The sequence below is a fragment of the Crotalus tigris genome, unplaced genomic scaffold (genome assembly GCF_016545835.1).
Source record: "Crotalus tigris isolate CLP2741 ecotype Arizona unplaced genomic scaffold, ASM1654583v1 scf7180000024437.13266115, whole genome shotgun sequence".
NCBI classification, from domain to species: Eukaryota; Metazoa; Chordata; class Lepidosauria; order Squamata; family Viperidae; genus Crotalus; species Crotalus tigris.
The window spans coordinates 7,779,956-7,798,138 of record NW_024100606.1 but is presented as its reverse complement, the minus strand read 5'-3'; the positions used below and the strand labels follow the sequence as shown (position 1 = coordinate 7,798,138).

At 37.6% G+C, this 18,183-nt stretch overlaps 1 protein-coding gene across 6 annotated transcripts in view; it reads left to right on the top strand.

Moving 5' to 3' along the window:
- The window catches only part of ARMC3 (armadillo repeat containing 3), a 99,505-nt gene that overhangs the window by 24,015 nt on the left and 57,307 nt on the right, over window positions 1-18,183 (top strand). For 4 of the 6 annotated variants that reach the window (XR_005555184.1, XM_039331444.1, XM_039331442.1 and 1 more), the window contains exons 2-7: window positions 5,839-5,887; window positions 10,958-11,075; window positions 12,767-12,892; window positions 14,971-15,060; window positions 16,232-16,407; window positions 17,966-18,160. Coding sequence is in view for 5 of the 6 variants with exons in the window: in XM_039331444.1 (XP_039187378.1) it covers window positions 5,840-5,887; window positions 10,958-11,075; window positions 12,767-12,892; window positions 14,971-15,060; window positions 16,232-16,407; window positions 17,966-18,160 (753 nt within the window). In the remaining variant the exon portion in view is untranslated. Of the gene's footprint in view, window positions 1-5,838; window positions 5,888-6,909; window positions 7,000-10,957; window positions 11,076-12,766; window positions 12,893-14,970; window positions 15,061-16,231; window positions 16,408-17,965; window positions 18,161-18,183 lie in introns of all 6 variants that reach the window. The other 2 variants (XM_039331445.1, XM_039331443.1) reach the window with 2 other exon arrangements.

The following is an 18,183-nucleotide window of genomic DNA, read 5'->3' as shown; positions in this document are numbered from 1 at the left end:
GATGCTGACAGAGGGTTTTTGCAGTGGTGGGATTCAAACATGTGAACAACCGGTTCTCTGTGTGGATGCCGCTTCCAGAAGTCCATTCTGGGCAACAAAAAACTAGCCGAACTGGTGCAAACTGGCTGAATCCAACCACTGGTTTTCTGGTATTGTTAGATCTGTTGGCAGTTTTTGAGAACCTTGGTAGCCAAGCCCTTAGAGCAGTGGTTCTCAACCTTCCTAATGCCGCGACCCTTTAATACAGTTCCTCATGTTGTGGTGACCCCCAACCCCCCCATCCAGCTGGCCAGGGGAGGTATCAAAAACTTGACCAAAAGGAAAAAATGGGAAAGTATAGGTAGTCCTCCACTTACCACAATTCGCTTAGTGATTGTTTGAAGTTACAACAGCACTGAAAAAGCAAATTATGATCATTTTTCACACTTATGATTGTTGCAGCATCCCCAGGATTATGTGATTTACATTCGGATGCTTGACAACTGATTCATATTTATGATGTTCACAGTGTCCCAGGGTCACGTGATCAATGGCCAGGGGGCATGGCCAGCTGATCACTCAGGTTGCAGAGTGCCTGTGGGGGGGAATCTGTGGGTCTCTGGGATGGGACTGGGGTGAGTGCCTGCCTTCCTTCCCTCCCTTCTCTCCCCTTGTCCCTTCCTCCCTTCTTTTCTTCCTTTCCTTCACCTCCCTCTTAGTCTCTTCCTCCTTCCCTCCCTCTCCCATTGTCCCTTCCTTCTTTCCTTCCTTTCCTTCACCTCCTTCTTAGTCTCTTCCTCCTTCCCTCCCTCTCTCCCATTGTCCCTTCCTTCCTTCTTTCCTTCCTTTCCTTCACCTCCTTCTTAGTCTCTTCCTCCTTCCCACCCTCTCCCATTGTCCCTTCCTTTCTTCCTTTCCTTCCCCTCCCTTAGTCTCTTCCTCCTTCCCTCCCTCTCTCCCAGTCCCTTCCTTCCTACCTTCCTTCCTTTCCTTCACCTCCTGCTTAGTCTCTTCCTCCTTCCCTCCCTCTCTCCCATTGTCCCTTCCTTCCTTTCCTTTCCTTCCCCTCCCTTAGTGTCTTCTTCCCTCCCTCTCTCCCATTGTCCCTTCCTTCTTTCTTCCTTCCTTTCCTTCCTCTCCCTCTTAGTCTCTTCCTCTTTTCTTCCCTCTCTCCCCTTGTCCCTCCCTCCCTCCCTCCCTCCCTCCCTTCCTTCCTTCTTTGTCCCTTCCTCCCTTCCCTCCCTTCCATTGTTCCTCCCTTCCTTCCCTCTCATTGTTCCTTACTTCCCTCCCTCTTCGTCCCTTCCTTCCTCCCCGCCTCCGTGCCCAGGAAGGGACAAGGGGAGGGGGATAGGTTGCCAGCGTGGCTGGGGGCTTTATTGCCGGCAAACCTGCCTGTGCACAGGCAGAGACAGAAGAGAGCTTGCCCAGCTCACTTGCTCAGGTTTGCCAAAAGGCATACAGCTTGCTAAGTTAGCAGAAGCTCCAGGATCAGCGCCGGACTACAGCTGATTCACGCTTCTGCTAAATTAGCAAGCGCATGTTTTCTAGGGAGCAAGTTTGCTGGGCAGGAGCCAAGGAGACCAGCTACAGCTGCAGAAGCACGGATCAGTTGTAGAGGCTCGCCCCAATCCTGGACAAGAGGGAAGGAAGGAAAGACGGAAGGGACAAGGGGGAGAGGGAGGGAAGGAGGGACAAAGAGGGAGGCGAAGCAAAGGAAGGAAGGAAGGAAGGGAGGGACAATGGGAGAGGGAGGGAAGGAGGAAGAGACCAAGAGGAGGGAAGGAAAGGAAGTTCCAGCCAGGAGAGGCTTGCCAGCCCGGCTGCCAAGAAACAGAAGAGCGCAAAGCCAAGGAGAAGAAGGTGGCAATTTCCTCCCAAAGGGGGCTCCTTTTCTCCACCCCTTCCCTGGGTTTGTGGGGAATTTCTCGTCACCAACGCTGACAGGTGCTCCTTCGAGCCCGCCGCGAGCTTTCTCGCCCCCTTTGCTTCTCCCCCCCGCTTTCGTGAGGATTGTGGCGCCCTTGGGAAACCGATCGTGCTTTGAAGCTTAGGAGAGGAGAAAGTCCCTTCCTCCTTCCCTCCCTCTTGCGTCAGCTGGCGCAAGTTCGGGGGTCACCAGGAGTTGGGTGCTGCAGCGGCCTCCCCTTCGCTGACCTGCATGCAGAAGAAGAAGTCAATCCGGTTGCTGCACAATGATTCTCTGGGGAGGGCGGGGCCTTGCTCTGCACCTGCGCTCTTCATGCGTCCCCTGCAGGGCACATTTGGTAGAGTTCGTGCAGCCTGCCACCAAGCAGCATATTTTCCACAAACAAGTGAGGTGGAGCGGAGGGGGGGGGAGGGAGAGAAGGCGGTTTACAAGCCCTGCCTAAGACCATCGGAAATATGTGTTTTCTGATGGTCTTAGGCAACTCCTGTGAAAGGCTCGTGCGACCCCCAAAAGGGTCGCGACCCATAGGTTGAGAACCGCTGCCTTAGAGGCAGGCAAATTCAGGAAACAAGAACTAGTTTCCTTTCTGAAAACATCTTTATGGCTAGTAGAGTAAAGGACAGAACATTGGAAGTTTGCTAAAGCTAGATCAATTTATACCTACCGGTACTATAATTAAGTTAGAGTTACTCAGAGTCACTTTCTCATGCTTCTCCCATCCTCTAGGCTGAGGCATCCCTTTTGCAAAAGTCCAGTTTGTTCCCTGTGTCCCCAGGGCCTTTTAGACATTCCTTTCAGCAGCAGCAGTAGATGCCATAATGATTGGTGCTTTTGGAATGATTGGTTTAGAACTGTCTTGTGGAAAACTCTATCAGATTTGAAGAAGGTGACAGAGTTCAGTTCAGAAAGGCAGTTGAGTTTTTAAGTTCAGTGGCAGGAAAAACAATCATCAACTTTTTAAGAGTTGGCATGTGCTTGTCTGGCGTTACCAATCAGCTGCTTGGTATTGCAGAAGAGTGGTAATGGCAGCAAATACTGCTCTATAGTTGGCATCAGTTTCTTCTCATGGCTCTCATGGCATTGATCAGGAATGATAAGCTTCAATATGCCAGCATGCTGGAGCAAATGGGTACTATGAGGAAACAGCAATGGGAACAGGATCAACATCAATGGTCAAGTTGGATCCTAGCTACTGCAGAGTTCATCAGCTTGGACAGTGGCCATCTTGCTTTCTTCATGTTGTATCATTAGAAGTGAACTTTCAGCTGCCTACTCCCACTACTGTCAGTGCTTTCTATAATTTATGTGTATTGTACCAGATGAAGTTGGGCCCGCAAGATGTATGTTTAATGGTTTTAAAGGAGAGTGGTTGGTTCTCTTGGACTGGAGATGACAAGAGTATTTATTTATTTTTCATTTGGGTATGAGGCATTGGGGGCCAGCAAAAGAAATGCTTGGAATGATGTTGAAGGAAGATGAAAAGCAAATCTAATCAAAGATAGGCAAGGCCTTTATTAAGAATTACAGCATGGTAATAAGAGCTGCAAAATAAAAAACAAACAAAAGAATTCAATCACCACCAAACCTGGAGGTATTGTTTCCACTGTTATTTAATGGACAAATTGCATTTTACAGTCTACCAGCCACATCTGACCCTTTAACTGTCCCTGTTTGGCCTGCTGCCATTGGACAGAGAGGGTGACAGTGGAGTCAGTGTGGCAGCCCTCAACAGTCCTAATTTCTTATGTGGCTCCTTGGAAAAATTAATTGCCCACTCCTGAATTAAGATAAGCCATATCTCCTATGGACATTTGGGCCAGAAGATCATTTGAAGGATTATTGTGAGGATATTTTGAAGTATCTATTGAATAAAACCTCTTGCATTCACTCAAAGCTGGGACTGTAGCTGTACACTTCCTGTTGAATTAGCTAAGTTATGGCTTTCCCATGGAACTCTGGAGAGAGTTTGAGTCAGTTGGTCTTAGAAAGTGGAGAGGATTATTGGAGTTATGAATGGAAATATAAAATCCTTTGGTGGTTGGTCAAGAGGTGATGTGTGATGGGATTCAGGTGATGGTGTATTCATCCTTGAGAGAGGAGTGATTTCATTTCTGCTTAAAGAGGCTGTGGTTTGAATCCTTCTCAAGAAGTCATTCCTGGATCAAATGATTTGGACAATTTCCAATCCAATTCCAACCTTCTGTTTTTTGGAGAAGGTTGTGGATAAAAGGCTCAGACTGTTTTAGACAACTTGGTGGGAAAACCAGTTAATTGAATTGTCTGGTTTTTAGGCCTGGGCACAGTATTGAGAAGATATTCATCCCGGTTGTGGATAATCCATCGGAGGAAAGAAATTAGAATGGAATATTTCTTATTTCCTCCTACTGTTTAATATCTGTTTAATGAGGCTACTGGGTCATCCATTAGCATGTTAAGATATTCATCTCTAACTAAACAGTATCAATCCTGAGTGACTATGAATTTTGAAGCTTCTCTAAACAGATCTACTGAACAATCTGGTGTACTTATAGGCTGACAACTATTGCTTGAAGAATAAGTGAAAATCATGGCCTAAACAGCTTTCACACAAATCTTGTACACCAGTTTCACCCATTGCTGGATTGGGAGGTCATACTCCCAATATACCTCTGGATTGTCACATATACCTCTGGATTGTCACAATATATTCTACATGGAATTGTCTTTGAAGACTTCAGAAAGTAGCAGCAGAAGTAATTATGTTTATACCTTGGTATGTTCATGCAACACTGCTACTTCATGAATTACAGTGGTTGCCTGTAGGCTTCTGAATGCAATTCAACATTATGGTTATTATCTTCAAAGCACTTCTTGATAAAGAACTTCTTTCACTATTTCCTGCCTATCTGAAAAAACTGACAGAACTAGCATCCTCTAGATCAGCGGTTCTCAACCTATGGGTCGCGACCCCATTTGGGCTCGATCGACCATTTCACGGGGGTCGCCAAGCAAGACTGTCCGCCATTTTTCCCCCTTTTCCAGAGGGTGCCTTACCTCCCTTGGGCTGGGCCATCTGGTGGCCCAGCCGGTGGTCGGCCTGCTCCATCTCTGCCGCTTGTTGTTGTTATTTTAATCAACGCTATGTCAAAACACCATGAAAAGTCAGTCAATCTATCTTTATTTTGGTCAATGACCAGCACAGATGACCTGAAGCAGCATACCAAACTTCTTTGTAATTGTAAGAAACAAAACTCAGAGGGCCATGTTAAATGATTTGCAGAATTTTGTGTGTCATAATTTTCAGGATGTTTGCCTTTTTAGCTTTGCCTTAGGCTGTGATTTCCAAATATTAATATTAATGAACTATGTTGATGCTAAAATGGCAAGTAGGTTTCAGTGAGTTCACATAGGCCTGAAATTAAACATGAACATATTTACTGAAATAAATTTAATAATGAAAGTAACATTAGAAAAATATAATAAGCAAATACATACACACACACAACCTGTTTAGACATAGTCAGAGGAAATAGTATCTCTGGCTTCTCTTTAAAGCTAAATAGGATTGGACCTGATTATTATTTGAAATTGAGATCACTAGAAAATTGCTGGACTGTAGATTAGATTGGGAAGTGGTGTTTTTTTTAACATCCTGGAAGAGAGCAATAACAAACATTTCCATAATACTTTGTATTCACCAGGAATTGACTCAACTAAAGAGACACAGATATTCTAGTGTTTAGTTAGTGGAGTTAGAAAAGGTACACTTTGGTTTTTTAAAAAATGTGTGTAAAATACCCACTGCTATTTCCTAACATGAGTGAATAGATTTTGTTATTTTAGGAATTTTTCATCTCTTTATACCAATGTTTTTATATATGATGTAAATTAGATTAAAAATATAAAATGTACTATTCACTGACTATTCCTGCTGTTCTGTTTGTTTTTAGAATGGGTAAAAAGGTAAAAAAGGAAGTTGAGCCTCCTCCAAAGGATGTGGTAAGTTTATAAAGCAATATAAACATAACAATGTTTCACAATTACAATCTCCAGTTTTGCTCTTCTTCAGTCTTTTACTCCTACTTACTTCCCTTTGGTTTCTAAAAATATCATATAAACTTAATCATATTCCTTCTTCATGGTCTTTGTGTTTAAAAAGCAAGGGAAAAAATCACATTGATTTCATGAAGATTATTGGATTCTATCTGTAAGGCAGGGCACCAAGTTGTGGAAGGTTAGTCTTCCATATTGTTTTGTCTTTTAAAAGAAATAACTGTCCACAAAAGACTTCTTTTTCTGTTATCATAATCTATACTTTTACCATCCATTGTCCAGCTGCTAATTTATTGGAGGTATGTTTTTTTTAATCTGTAAAAAAAAATTCACTATAAATTTGATATGTTCTAGAAGAGGATCTCAACAGATTTGTTACCTGTGTAAGTTTTGTAAGGATGTTGTGTTGATAGCTTTGCTAAATTGCTAGGATTAACAGTAGAAGATACTGTTTCTTTGAGGAGTTCTTGGTGCTTTCTGTGCCTGCTTGTTTTCCTGCAGACGTTTCATTACACAAACTAGGTAACATCATCAGTGCACAGATGATGTTACTTAGCTTGGGTAATTAAAAGTCTGCAAGAAAATAAGCAGGCTCAGAGAGCACCAAGGACCTTCATTTCGTACTGGAGCTACAAACATTCTCTTTTATTGATACTATTTCTTTATAGATCTCCCTTCTAATATTATAAATAAGCAAGATTAATAATAATAAGTAATAATAATAATAAAGTTGGAAGAGACCTTGGAGGTCATCTAGTCCAACCCCCTGCTCAGGCAGGAAACCCTATATCATTTCAGACAAATGGCTGTCCAGTCTCTTCTTTAAAACTTCCAGTGTTGGAGCATTCACCGCTTCTGGAGACAGGTTGTTCCACTGGTTAATTGTTCTGTCAGGAAGTTTCTCCTTAGTTCTAGGTTGCTTCTCTCTTCGATTAATTTCCATCCGTTGCTTCTTGTCCTGCCTTCAGGCGCCTTGGAAAATAGCTTGACTCCTTCTTCTTTGTGGCAGCCCCTCACTTTATCTGCAGATATTTATTAGGAATTTCCTCACCTTGTCTGTAAGTATCTAGTATTGTGTCTTGCAATAAAAGGACTTTCCTAGTTTTTCTCCTTAATTCTTAAGTCGAGACAGAGTTCTACTCAAAATATATCTGGGGCTTTTAATATTTCCCTACTTAAGAATTTCCCTATTCAAGAATTTCAGATATTGTCTTCCCTTTTTAGATTTCCTTTGTTTTCCTATTAATGCTTCATCAAAAACCTATTAACGAAGAAAATATGGGGACTAGGATTTAATTGATAGCAGTAAGACTGTTTGTTTACATCAGTAAACAGTACAACAGTTTATATCTTGTCCTAAGCCTTTATTATGTTAAACATGATTTGTTGAATAAACCCAAACTGGCTAGTTCACATATCATGCTGAGGTACACATAACTTTAAAGTCTTTATATTCAATCAGTATAGTCTTAAATTTCAGTGACAAATCACCTGATAGTACATTGCTCTTTTTCACTGTTAAACCCCCACCCGTGAAATCCTACTATGAGCTTCACAATACTGTCCTGTTTATTATTCATATAATTTATATTCCTTTCCACCTCTCAACTGTATTTAAATATTCAGTTATTTCAAACATGTAGTTGTGCTAAGCTATCTTGGAAATCAAATGCTTGTAATATGAATGATTACAGTATATATATTAATAAATACATTTTATCCTGTATCTCTTATGCTACTGCTCAATTGCATACATTATATTAATTGATTACTCAAATGGGATACTCAGAAGAAGAAGAATATCTGTAACTTCGAAAGACATTGAAATGTTCTATTTTATTTATATTATTTCTAAGTATCATCCAGCTTTTTAAATACTTACTATGTAAAACTTGTTTTTAAATTTTGCATTGTATCAATATACTGATGCATTTGAATCTATTATCTGTTGAATCAGAAGGTTTTGTAAAAACAATAAAATATATGCTATGCCATTGTGATATAAATTCCATCCTTCAAGTTATAGTTTCAGCTTATGTAAAACTCTGTCCATGATCTGGATTTAATTGGTGCATTAATCCAATCATAATATGGTCTAGTGTGTCATGCAGACAGATCTAGTATATTGGAAAGCTAATAACGTTAAAATCTCCAGCAGGAGCACTTTCCAGAGGGCTGACCTGATTATCGAAAATCTACATTTCCAGGCTTCAGCACCCCAGACATTTATAGCCTTCAGATAGTGAGACAAGATTTTGGAACCATGTCCAATGAGGCCCAGGATTGGGTACAGTTGGGTATTATCAGTATATTGATACTACCCTGAACTGCTGGATGATCTTCCCCATCAGCTTCACATAGATTAAAATACTAATGTTTGTGGCATCCCACAGAGGAGCATCATTGGGTCAATTCCTCCTCCCCGGTTACCACAGAGTGGAACCAGCTGTTGAGGAAGGAATTGAACTAGTATAAAACAGTGTGTCTGATCTCTAGGCCAGAAAATACTTTCATTTTGGTTCTGACAAAGGTTGTTAATGAGATTTTTTTTTTCCTTTTTACGATTCTATAGTCCTTTAATTTGGGTGGGACTGAGTTTTTACTGGCCAGAAGGCCATCCTGATCCCATGTGGAGTTAGCAGCAGATATTTTTTCTTTGGATCCTAAAAGAGAAACATCTGCCACTAGCTAGGATTTAACTCTCAACCTTCCGAGTCAGAGGCGAGTCTTCATCACTAGGCCACCATGCTGCTTGTTGTTGGCAAAAATGACCCATTCTATTATGGAATTCTGTTTCATTGTGGGCTGGTAGATATTTGTCAGCTTCATAAACTGAGAAGAGGATTGGCTGTTGCAGGTTCTTTTCTGTATACAAATAATTAGATTGACATAAAGCATTGGAAACTTGGACAGTTGATTATTTTTTAATCTCCCTTCAGTACTTGGCAAAACTAAAACATTACAGAAGAAAGCTTATAAAGAAAAAGGAATTGTACATTATAAATGCTTTCAGCTATTTTAGAAGTTAATACCTTACTACTAACTCTGTAATTTATTTTAATTATCTATTTTCTATAAGCTATATTCTATATTTTTTTAAATCCAATTTTGCAGTATTCTCATAATTTCTATATCCCTAATATATTTGTTTATTTTGACCTCTATATTTCTTTTGTCTTCATTCCTATACATATCTAGTGAGAAATGATTTGACTATTGCAAAGTACTTCAAGACCCAAATCAAAATCCACTGGCTGTGAGATGAACACAAGGTGTACATTAGTTGGGATCAAGATAAATGCAATTCCAGGCTAAAATCAAAATAAATCTAGTCTCTGGATTGTGAGATATAATAGGTCTACTATATTCTGTATCCATCAGATCCTTGAGTTTTATATTCAATTCTGGGCACACTGCATACAAACTGAAACAGGTCTAGAGAAAGGCACTGACAATAATTGAGGGACTGAAGCTAATTCTAACAAGGACATAGCAAGAAAATTAGGGAGGTTTTGCGCTGAGATAAGACAACTGAAGGTACCGTATTTAACACAGAATTAGGTCAGATTCTATTTTCTGTTGTCTCATTGTACAGAATAATGGTCATAGATGCACAAAGGCAGTACTTCCTATCAGTAAGAGCAGTTCAACAAAAGAGTCATGTACCAAAGGAGATTGTGAGCTTTCCTTTCCTAGATATTGTTAAGTGGTAGCTCCACAGCCATTTGTTGGGGTTGCTTAATTTGGATTTCTGCACTGAACAGGGGCCTGGACCTGGTGGCCTAAATAGCTCTTCAGCTATATGACACTATGATTCACTTATGCAGCATATCTGAACCTTATATCATTAAAAAAAAAGAAAAGAACATTGTATAGCCTGTTCAGCCTATCTATCTGATTCCATTATTTCTTAAGTTGCCTTTGAGGCTATTATTACAGGTACAAATAGGAGTTTTCAAACGAAAACTTCTGAGAATTTCTGTCATCTCAGTTGTCATGCTTGATATCCTTTTTCCCACTTGATAGGAATGTTCTTTTTGAGTTGATCTGATCAATGTGGTCCATGGATTCTACATGAAAGCGCACAGCAGGGTTTTGTAATACAATTGCATTTTTTCTGTACTATTTCTCTTCCTTTCTTCTTCAGACTTTTTGCATTCCTAGTAACCTGTTTTTAATACACTGAGCAGGGGCTCTTCATTGAATCATGTACAATGCTATTATCTTTAGCTTTTTTGACCCTTTTATGTAGGATGCAGAGAATTACTTGAGTAAAATATAATGTATTTCAGTCTAAATTGTCTATGTACATCATATTTTATAATTGAATTTTTGATGTTTGATCAAATCTGTAAGTGCTTTCTTGCTAGGTTTGTTGCCTATAGCCAGATCAGCAACAAATGTTGCTTCTTTTAAAAATTCACTGATCTCAAAATCTTAGAATTAATATGTCATAGAGACCATTTCATTGCCATCTCTTTTTCAGAATTACTGATTGATGTATATATCATTATAATTTCAAAAACTCTATTATATGTGCTCAGTAGATTTCCTATGAGTAGGGAAAGAGGCAGTTTGCTGGAATTTTTTAAACCAAATGCTGAATTAGTGGAATTTGAATTCCATCCATCTTTTTTTAGTATAATTATTGTTCATCTCCTATTCATCCACGTTTTAGAGGTAGGTTATCTGTGGCCATAGGGATCATCAACCAAAGTTCAATAGCACTCTGAAAGCACACATTTCAGATTTCTATTTCCAAATCTCCTTGCACGGAGAATAAGGGAAAGGAAAATAGAATCTTCTTGTAAGCCATTAAATTGCCATTGAAGTTGCAAACAATTGAATCCTTCCTCTAAGATATTTTTATAAGTATAATATATATGTAAGTATATTATTATATATGTAATTTCAAAAGATATGTTCAATGGTTGCCTTATATTTATCAGTAAATACCTATGGCACTGAACTTTACAACACTGACTTATATTAATACCCTTACTGTTGGTTTTCTAGTTTGATCCTTTGTCAGTTGAAAGCAAAAAAGCTGCAACAGTGGTACTGATGCTCAATTCCCCTGAAGAGGAAGTGCTATATAAAGCATGTGAAGCTCTGTATAAATTTGCATTAAAAGGTTTGTTCTTCTTTTACCATGTTCCACTTGTATATAAATGAGTACTAAATTTTTATATGAATCATTTCTATTTCTGTTTAATATTTAAGTGCCAACACTATGTGAGACATTACATAGAGTTAGGTACATAGAGTAATATAGAACTATAAATTATGCAAGCTTCTGACTTATAAGCAATCTCTTCCAGATAAAGAACAGCAAGGAAAATTGAATCAGATTATTATGATTGATCTCATGGTCAGCCAGATGTTTAGACTGAATTTGGCATTTTTATCCACTTAGTGAGTCCGTCTGAAGGATCTGGGATAGGCCAATGTTTGTTAGTTTATATCCCATATTATTTTTATAAATAACACATTTCTAGTGATGAATATAATTAGAATATATCTCTTTCCTCATTTCCTCACAAAAAGAACCCTGTGGGGACATTGGGCTGAGAGAGAGTGACTGGCTCAAAGTCACCCAGCCAGTTTCCTTTCCTAAGGTGGGATTAAAACTCATTGTTTTCCTATTTCTATCCTAGCAGCTTAATCGCTAAACCAAATTGACCCTCTCTATTGTTGTTTGATGGTGTTAAAGCTATCATTGCAAGATATAAGCTATTGCAAGTAAAGCGTATTATAGTTTGTCATGCAGCCAGCCAGATGTTTAGACTGGATTTGGCATTTTTGTCCACCTATTGACCTAAAAGAGGGATATGCTATTTTATGATGGTGTTAAACATAACATTGCATGGTGTAAGCTGTTCCAGGTACTGTAAAAGTGCCTTTTGCAATTGACTGGTGATTATTATTTTTTCTTTGCACCCAAGGCACCTATTATTATTGGTATTATCTTTGTTTTCTTTTGTTCTACTTATTTTTGCAGATCTTTGCATTTTATATTTTGTTATTTTCTCCAGTTCTTTCTCTATTATCTTTTTATTCTGCTGTGTCTAGGTACTGAACATCCACTCTCCAGACGATTTTCTCTTTTTTATTGACAGTTGTTAAATCTGGAGTGTTATGTGGCAGATACTCTGTTTGAATTTGAAAATCCCAGAGGACTTTAGCTTCTTCATTTTTTATTATTTTGTCTATTTTGTGGTCCCACTAGTTTTTGCTTGCAGGCAAATGATATTTCTTGCAGATATTTCAATGCACCACTGTTGCTATTTTGTCATGCTAATGTTTGTAATCAGTCTGTGTAATCTTCTTGCAGCAACTAACTAGGTGAGCCACTGTTTCTTCATCTTATTATTAATTATTATTATTCATGCATATTATTATCTGCATGCCTTAGCTAGGTTACTGCTGAATCACTGCAGAGAAAAATGTGACCTTGACAGATACATATAATATTTTTCTGTTTCAAGGTAGTTCATCCTTTGATATTGTTATTTTTTTCTTCTTCAGTCACTACTATTGTTATAGTAAATCTTCATTTTAAGGGAGTTTACTGGACAAACTGAGTTGCCATTGACAAAACCTATCTATACTAGTGTAATTCTGTGCATGTATAAAATCCCATATGTCTCTTTACACTTACATAAAATATCTAAAAGATTTGTGTAAAATGTATTCAGATTTAATAGATTTTTTTCTCTTTATGGACACTTCCCCCCCATTGGTCTGTTAAATTGAAAGCTTACTGTTATTATAATAATTATTAGGAATATTTGAAATTAAATGTAATTAACAATTGCTTTTCAGGTGAAGAAAATAAGCTGACACTTCTTGAACTTGGAGCATTAGAACCTTTATTTAAATTAGTTATACATGAAGATCCCACTGTTCGCAGAAATGCTACCATGGTAGTTGGAATCATGGCATCTCATAGTAAGTGTTCCTTTTAGAAACATGGTCAGTATTATGCATTGTGAAACTGTGAACACATATTAAACTGATGTAAACTATGAAATTGTTGTATGTTGTTTCTGCTAAGCAACACTAAAAATAGTTCACTGGGTTTAACAAAGAACTTCGAACTGTTCTTAGCTAAATGTCTATGGAGTTTCTCAGTCATCGAGGTCATGGTTGTCCCAAAGGTGCTTTTTCAAGAGGCCACTGGACTTCATTGCTTTTCTTCGAAGATGTTTCGCTTCTCATCCAAGAAGCTTCTTGAGCTCTGACTGGATGGTGGGAAATGGAAGGATTTATATTCCTTGCAGACAGATGGTCATTTGTATTCTTTTAGAGAGTCACTGAGGCCACTTGGAGGTTTATCTGTGTTCTCAGAGTCACCTGAGTAGTGCAAATGGGTGTGGAGCCTTCTTGGAACTACTTAAAGGACTGTGACATAGATGTCCTCTTTGACCTCTTCCCAACCAGCAGTCCTCTGTCCAAAATGTGAACTTTACTATCTTCAAAAGAGTGTCTTATATCTTTTAAATGCAAATGGACTGCTGAATCTTGTCCTGATGGGTGTGTTCTCCTGTGTTGTGCCATGCATTTATGAAGTGGTTGTTTTGTTTTGCCAATGTACAGATCTATGGGTTTTCATCTGTGTCAAAATTGAACAATCCTCTCTCAGTAGAGAGGGAGGGCTATGATATCATCTGTCTCCAGTCTAAAATACAGTCCTTTCAGCAGTTCCAAGAAGGTTCCACAGCCATTTGCACTACCCAGGTGATTGTGAGTACACAGATAAACCTCCAATTGGTCTCAACGACTCTCTAAAAGAATGCAAGTGACCAGCTGTCTGCAAGGAATATAAATCCTTTCATTTCCCACCCTCTAGTCAGAGCTGAAGAAGCTTCTTAGATGAGAAGTGAAACATTTTCAAAGAAAAAAAAATAAAGTCCAGTTGCCTCTTGAAAAAGCACCATTGGGTTTGAACTGTTCTATTATAATAACCTTGGTTCTGAAACAGAAAAAAATGTAAAAAAGGTCTATGAAGAGAAACAAAAATGTACAAGACCTGAGGAGTTTACTGTTAAGTAAGTTGAGTATGCAATTTCTTTAGCCTAAGCAACACTGGCTTTTAAGAGCCCTATTAGAAGCTTCACTCCAAGAAGTGGGCATAACCAAGTTGAGAAAGAAGGTGAAAGCAGGGTGAAAACTGAACTTTATTTGGTGCAAGCTTTAATTTAATTAAAATTGAAAGTAATAAGTTGCATATTTCCTCGTATTTATTAATGTTGTAAAAAGCTAGCAGAAGTATTTGACAGGCTGGCAAAATAATCAAGCTGCCAGGACATAAGTGGCACTAAATTGTAATCAGACAAAGGTGTTTGCTTATCAGAAATAGATCTTCAGTTAGCAGAATAAGACTCCCAAGTTGAGATTTACCAGCATTGGATTTTACATGAGGTATATTTATATCCATATACAAATATGTAGCAGAGCCAGGAGAACAGAAGGAAGTGTACACATAGTGAAAACTTACAAAAAAGTGTTATATTGGCATTATGATTTGATGAAAAATATGGATTTTCAATATAGTATATTGAATTCTTAACAAGTATTTCATATCTTGTGAAATTATTACTGAAACCAAAGCACTGTAAGATTAAGAGTGCTGTCATAAATAGGACGATATCTGCTGAAGAAAAACTACATTATTTTTAAATAAATCCGTAAGCCATTCAAAAACTGCTGGGCATTAGTAATTTTGCCAAAATCAGTAATTATCCTGATGGAATATTATTGTATGTCTGATGCTTGGCAAACAAAAGATACATAATTCCATTTTGGAAATTGTTTGCTGTTTAGTTTTATTGATTTCATGAAATATATTTTTCCCTGTCCACTGTAAGTGAAACATAGTCTATTTCTGTGTTCTTCCAGGCCAATCCTTTAATACCACATCTCCTTTATAGGATTAAACAATAGTATTATATCTGCATTATTAGTCATGACAGCATATTTTATCCTTTCAATTAACAGAATATATTGCTTTATGTCATTCATTATAGATGATGTGAAGAAATCACTACGGCAGCTTGATGTCACAAGTGCATTTATAGCTCGTCTGGCACCAGAAGGTAACTTGCAGCATCTTTTTGGTAAATCCTTGCTTCTCTTATTTGCTGGGGAAGTAAAAAAAAGTCAAAGTAGCAGCTGCAGCTGTATGATTGATGCCCCTCTTATATGCCAAAGCACAGATTAAAAAGGTGGGGTTTTAATCACATGGTGTTTCAAGAAGCACCATGTCAAGAAGCACCAACCATCTACTGTATATACAACTAAAATTCTTGTGTCTGTAACCTTTAACTGGGCAAAACAGTGCATCATACAGCAATGATTTTTGAAACAAGATACCTCAAATGGGCTAATTTACAGAATGTATCCAAAATTGGGATCCATGACTCCTGTGGGATTGAAATGGAGCAAATCTGTGGTCACTTCTGTGTTACCACACTGTTGTGCCACCGCCCAGATTTTCAGTAGACCAGTTCTATCTTAGCCCTCTGAAAGCTGGGTAGACTGCCCACCCTCCTCGCTTCTGGAGAACAAGTAGATCAAGTAAATCAAGTAGATCAATCCTGTGTCATGGTTGCATCCACTCCCATTGTTTTTTTGCCCTTGGCCATTCTATTTCTCTGTTTAAATAAATATCTCTGAAACAATGACCCAATAAGTTGTCTACTGAGTACTAGCATTACATTTATTTTAAGATTGCAATAACAAAACTTTGCAAATCGGAAAGTACTTCTCCCCTTCTTTACTTTTAATTTCCAGAAAATTAGGGATGATCTTTTTTGAGATGATTCCCATGTCTCTTTTCCTTCTGTGGACTGAGATGCCTTTTGCATGACAGTTGACTTTCCTCCTGTCTCCCAAGCCATTTCCACATATTCATGGTCATGGCTTTACTTTTTAAATTATTTTTTAGTTTGTTTCTCAATTTCTATCACTGCAGTTGAAAGACTGTTAGCAGCTTACCTAAAATATAAAATCAGCATCACATACATGGTATAAGACTTTATAAAAACAATGAGCATAAAAATACAAAAATGAAAACAAAATCTTTCTGTTCCCATTTGGCAACATATTTTTGTAGGACTGTAATCTTTTGGATAATTTTAAATAAATATATGTTCCCATTTATTTTTAAAATCTTGAAAATAATTACAGTTTGGTTTTAATTGAGTATATATCAACACTTTGCTTATAAAATGTGCATATTTTTTACTGGATAATGTTTGATCACAGTCATTTTTAAATATTTTGTAGAAGAGGTTGTCATCCATGAGTTCGCTAGCCTTTGTCTCGTACATATGTCAGTTGATTATAATAGTAAAGTACAAATATTTGAGCAAGGTGGACTAGAGCCTCTTATCCGACTGCTAGGAAGTCCTGATCCTGATGTTAAGAAGAATTGTGTGGAATGCATCTATAATCTAGTGCAGGTGATGTTTTCCCTTCATTTTTCATTAGAAAATAATGTCTTCTTCTATAAATGATATTGATGCTGATTTGTGTTTGACCTGCATTTTATTTACCCAACTTTTCCTGCCATCTCATTTTCAAACATATCCTCATATCTCCTCAAACTGGCATGGGCTGGTTTGCTTGATGAATTCCTCCCTTCTACTTAACACAGCTGATGTCATTATTTTAATCCATAAGACTGTTGATTGTAAATTACTTAGGAGGAAAATAAAAGAGCTTATAAGAAACATGGAGAAACATTCAAGTTCTGTTTTCCATCCTTAGTAAAAATATGATTAATGCTATCGCTATGCCCACAGATCTGAATCTGCTCACAAAAGTTTTACTGCTTTCAAATAGCAAGGGCTGGATGTCAGATGTCACTTGAATGAATTAGGGTGATTTACAAAATGGCAGGTCTCATTGATTCTGATTAAATATGTTAATTAAATGTGTGTAACATAGGTCAGAGCATGCTCCATTTAAATGTCTATAAAGGAAATAATTTTCAGTAGAAGAATGCATACAGTCTATTCTCTTCATCATCTGGAAAAATGTTTAAGTTCTATGGAAGGCTATAAAATGTCCATTTTTGAGGGTTTGGAATAAGAAGTATTATTTCTGCATTATTCTTGCCTAACACATAATGATTTTGCACCATTTAAACTCTTAGTAAATGATTTTGACAGCTTCTTTTCAGAAGGGGGGAAGGTTATTGTAATTGGTTACTTTCACAATCAGTGCTAATGTCACCATAGGCTGGTTAGCAAAAGAATAGTAAATTGGTAGGAGAGCTCTTTTCAAAGTCTAATAGCTCAATCTACAATTCAGTGAAGCTGAAACAGTGGGACTTAAGTTACTTTAACTCTCCTGATTTAAATGGTACCAAATTGGCTTAAATCCAAGTGCTTCAATTGAACAGGGTTGTGGACCAAGTTATAAGTGAATCAAGTCTGTAATGAATTCAATTCACAGTTCAATCTTTTCTAGGGCACCAGAGCATGTCTTTATTCTGAATCACATTTCGCTGTTTCCATTCTTTGGCTATCTATCCTTATTGTTAGGTATATCAGGACAACTGCACCTGGTGCTTGTTTAAACTGATAAGTGAAATTGTATAGAAAACTGCACAGAAAAAAATGTCTTTTTTAAACTTAAAACTAGTAACTTTTACTATTTTAATGTTGCAGTCAGAAAAAAGTTTAAATATTTACCAAGGCAAGAAAGTAGAGATATGAAGATGTATAGAAATATGAAATGATCAAACTGCATTTCTTTTATTCCTCTTTTATCAATATACTAGAAATTTTCTCTGGTAAAGTTTATCATGTATAAATTATTTGTAAGCTAAAAATGTTCTGAGGTTTGCTCTGTTTAACATATAATTTATGACAGATGGAACTCAATATTTGAAGTGTTGAAGAAATATCTTTAAACTGTATTTGAGCTAACTTATTTCATTTTTAACAGTCATAATTGTACTGTGCTTTATATTGTTTTTCTCCAATCACATTTTTATTTGATATTTACATATAGGATTTTCAGAGTCGTGCTGCAATACGCGAATTAAATGTAATTCCTCCTTTGTTGGAACTTCTGAAATCTGACTACCCAGTTATTCAGTTGTTAGCACTCAAAACTTTAGGTGTCATTACCATTGACAGAGAAACAAGAGTGATGCTAAGAGAAAATCAAGGATTAGATCATCTTTTCAAGATACTGGAAACTAAGGTATCCTTTAAAACATCAAAGAT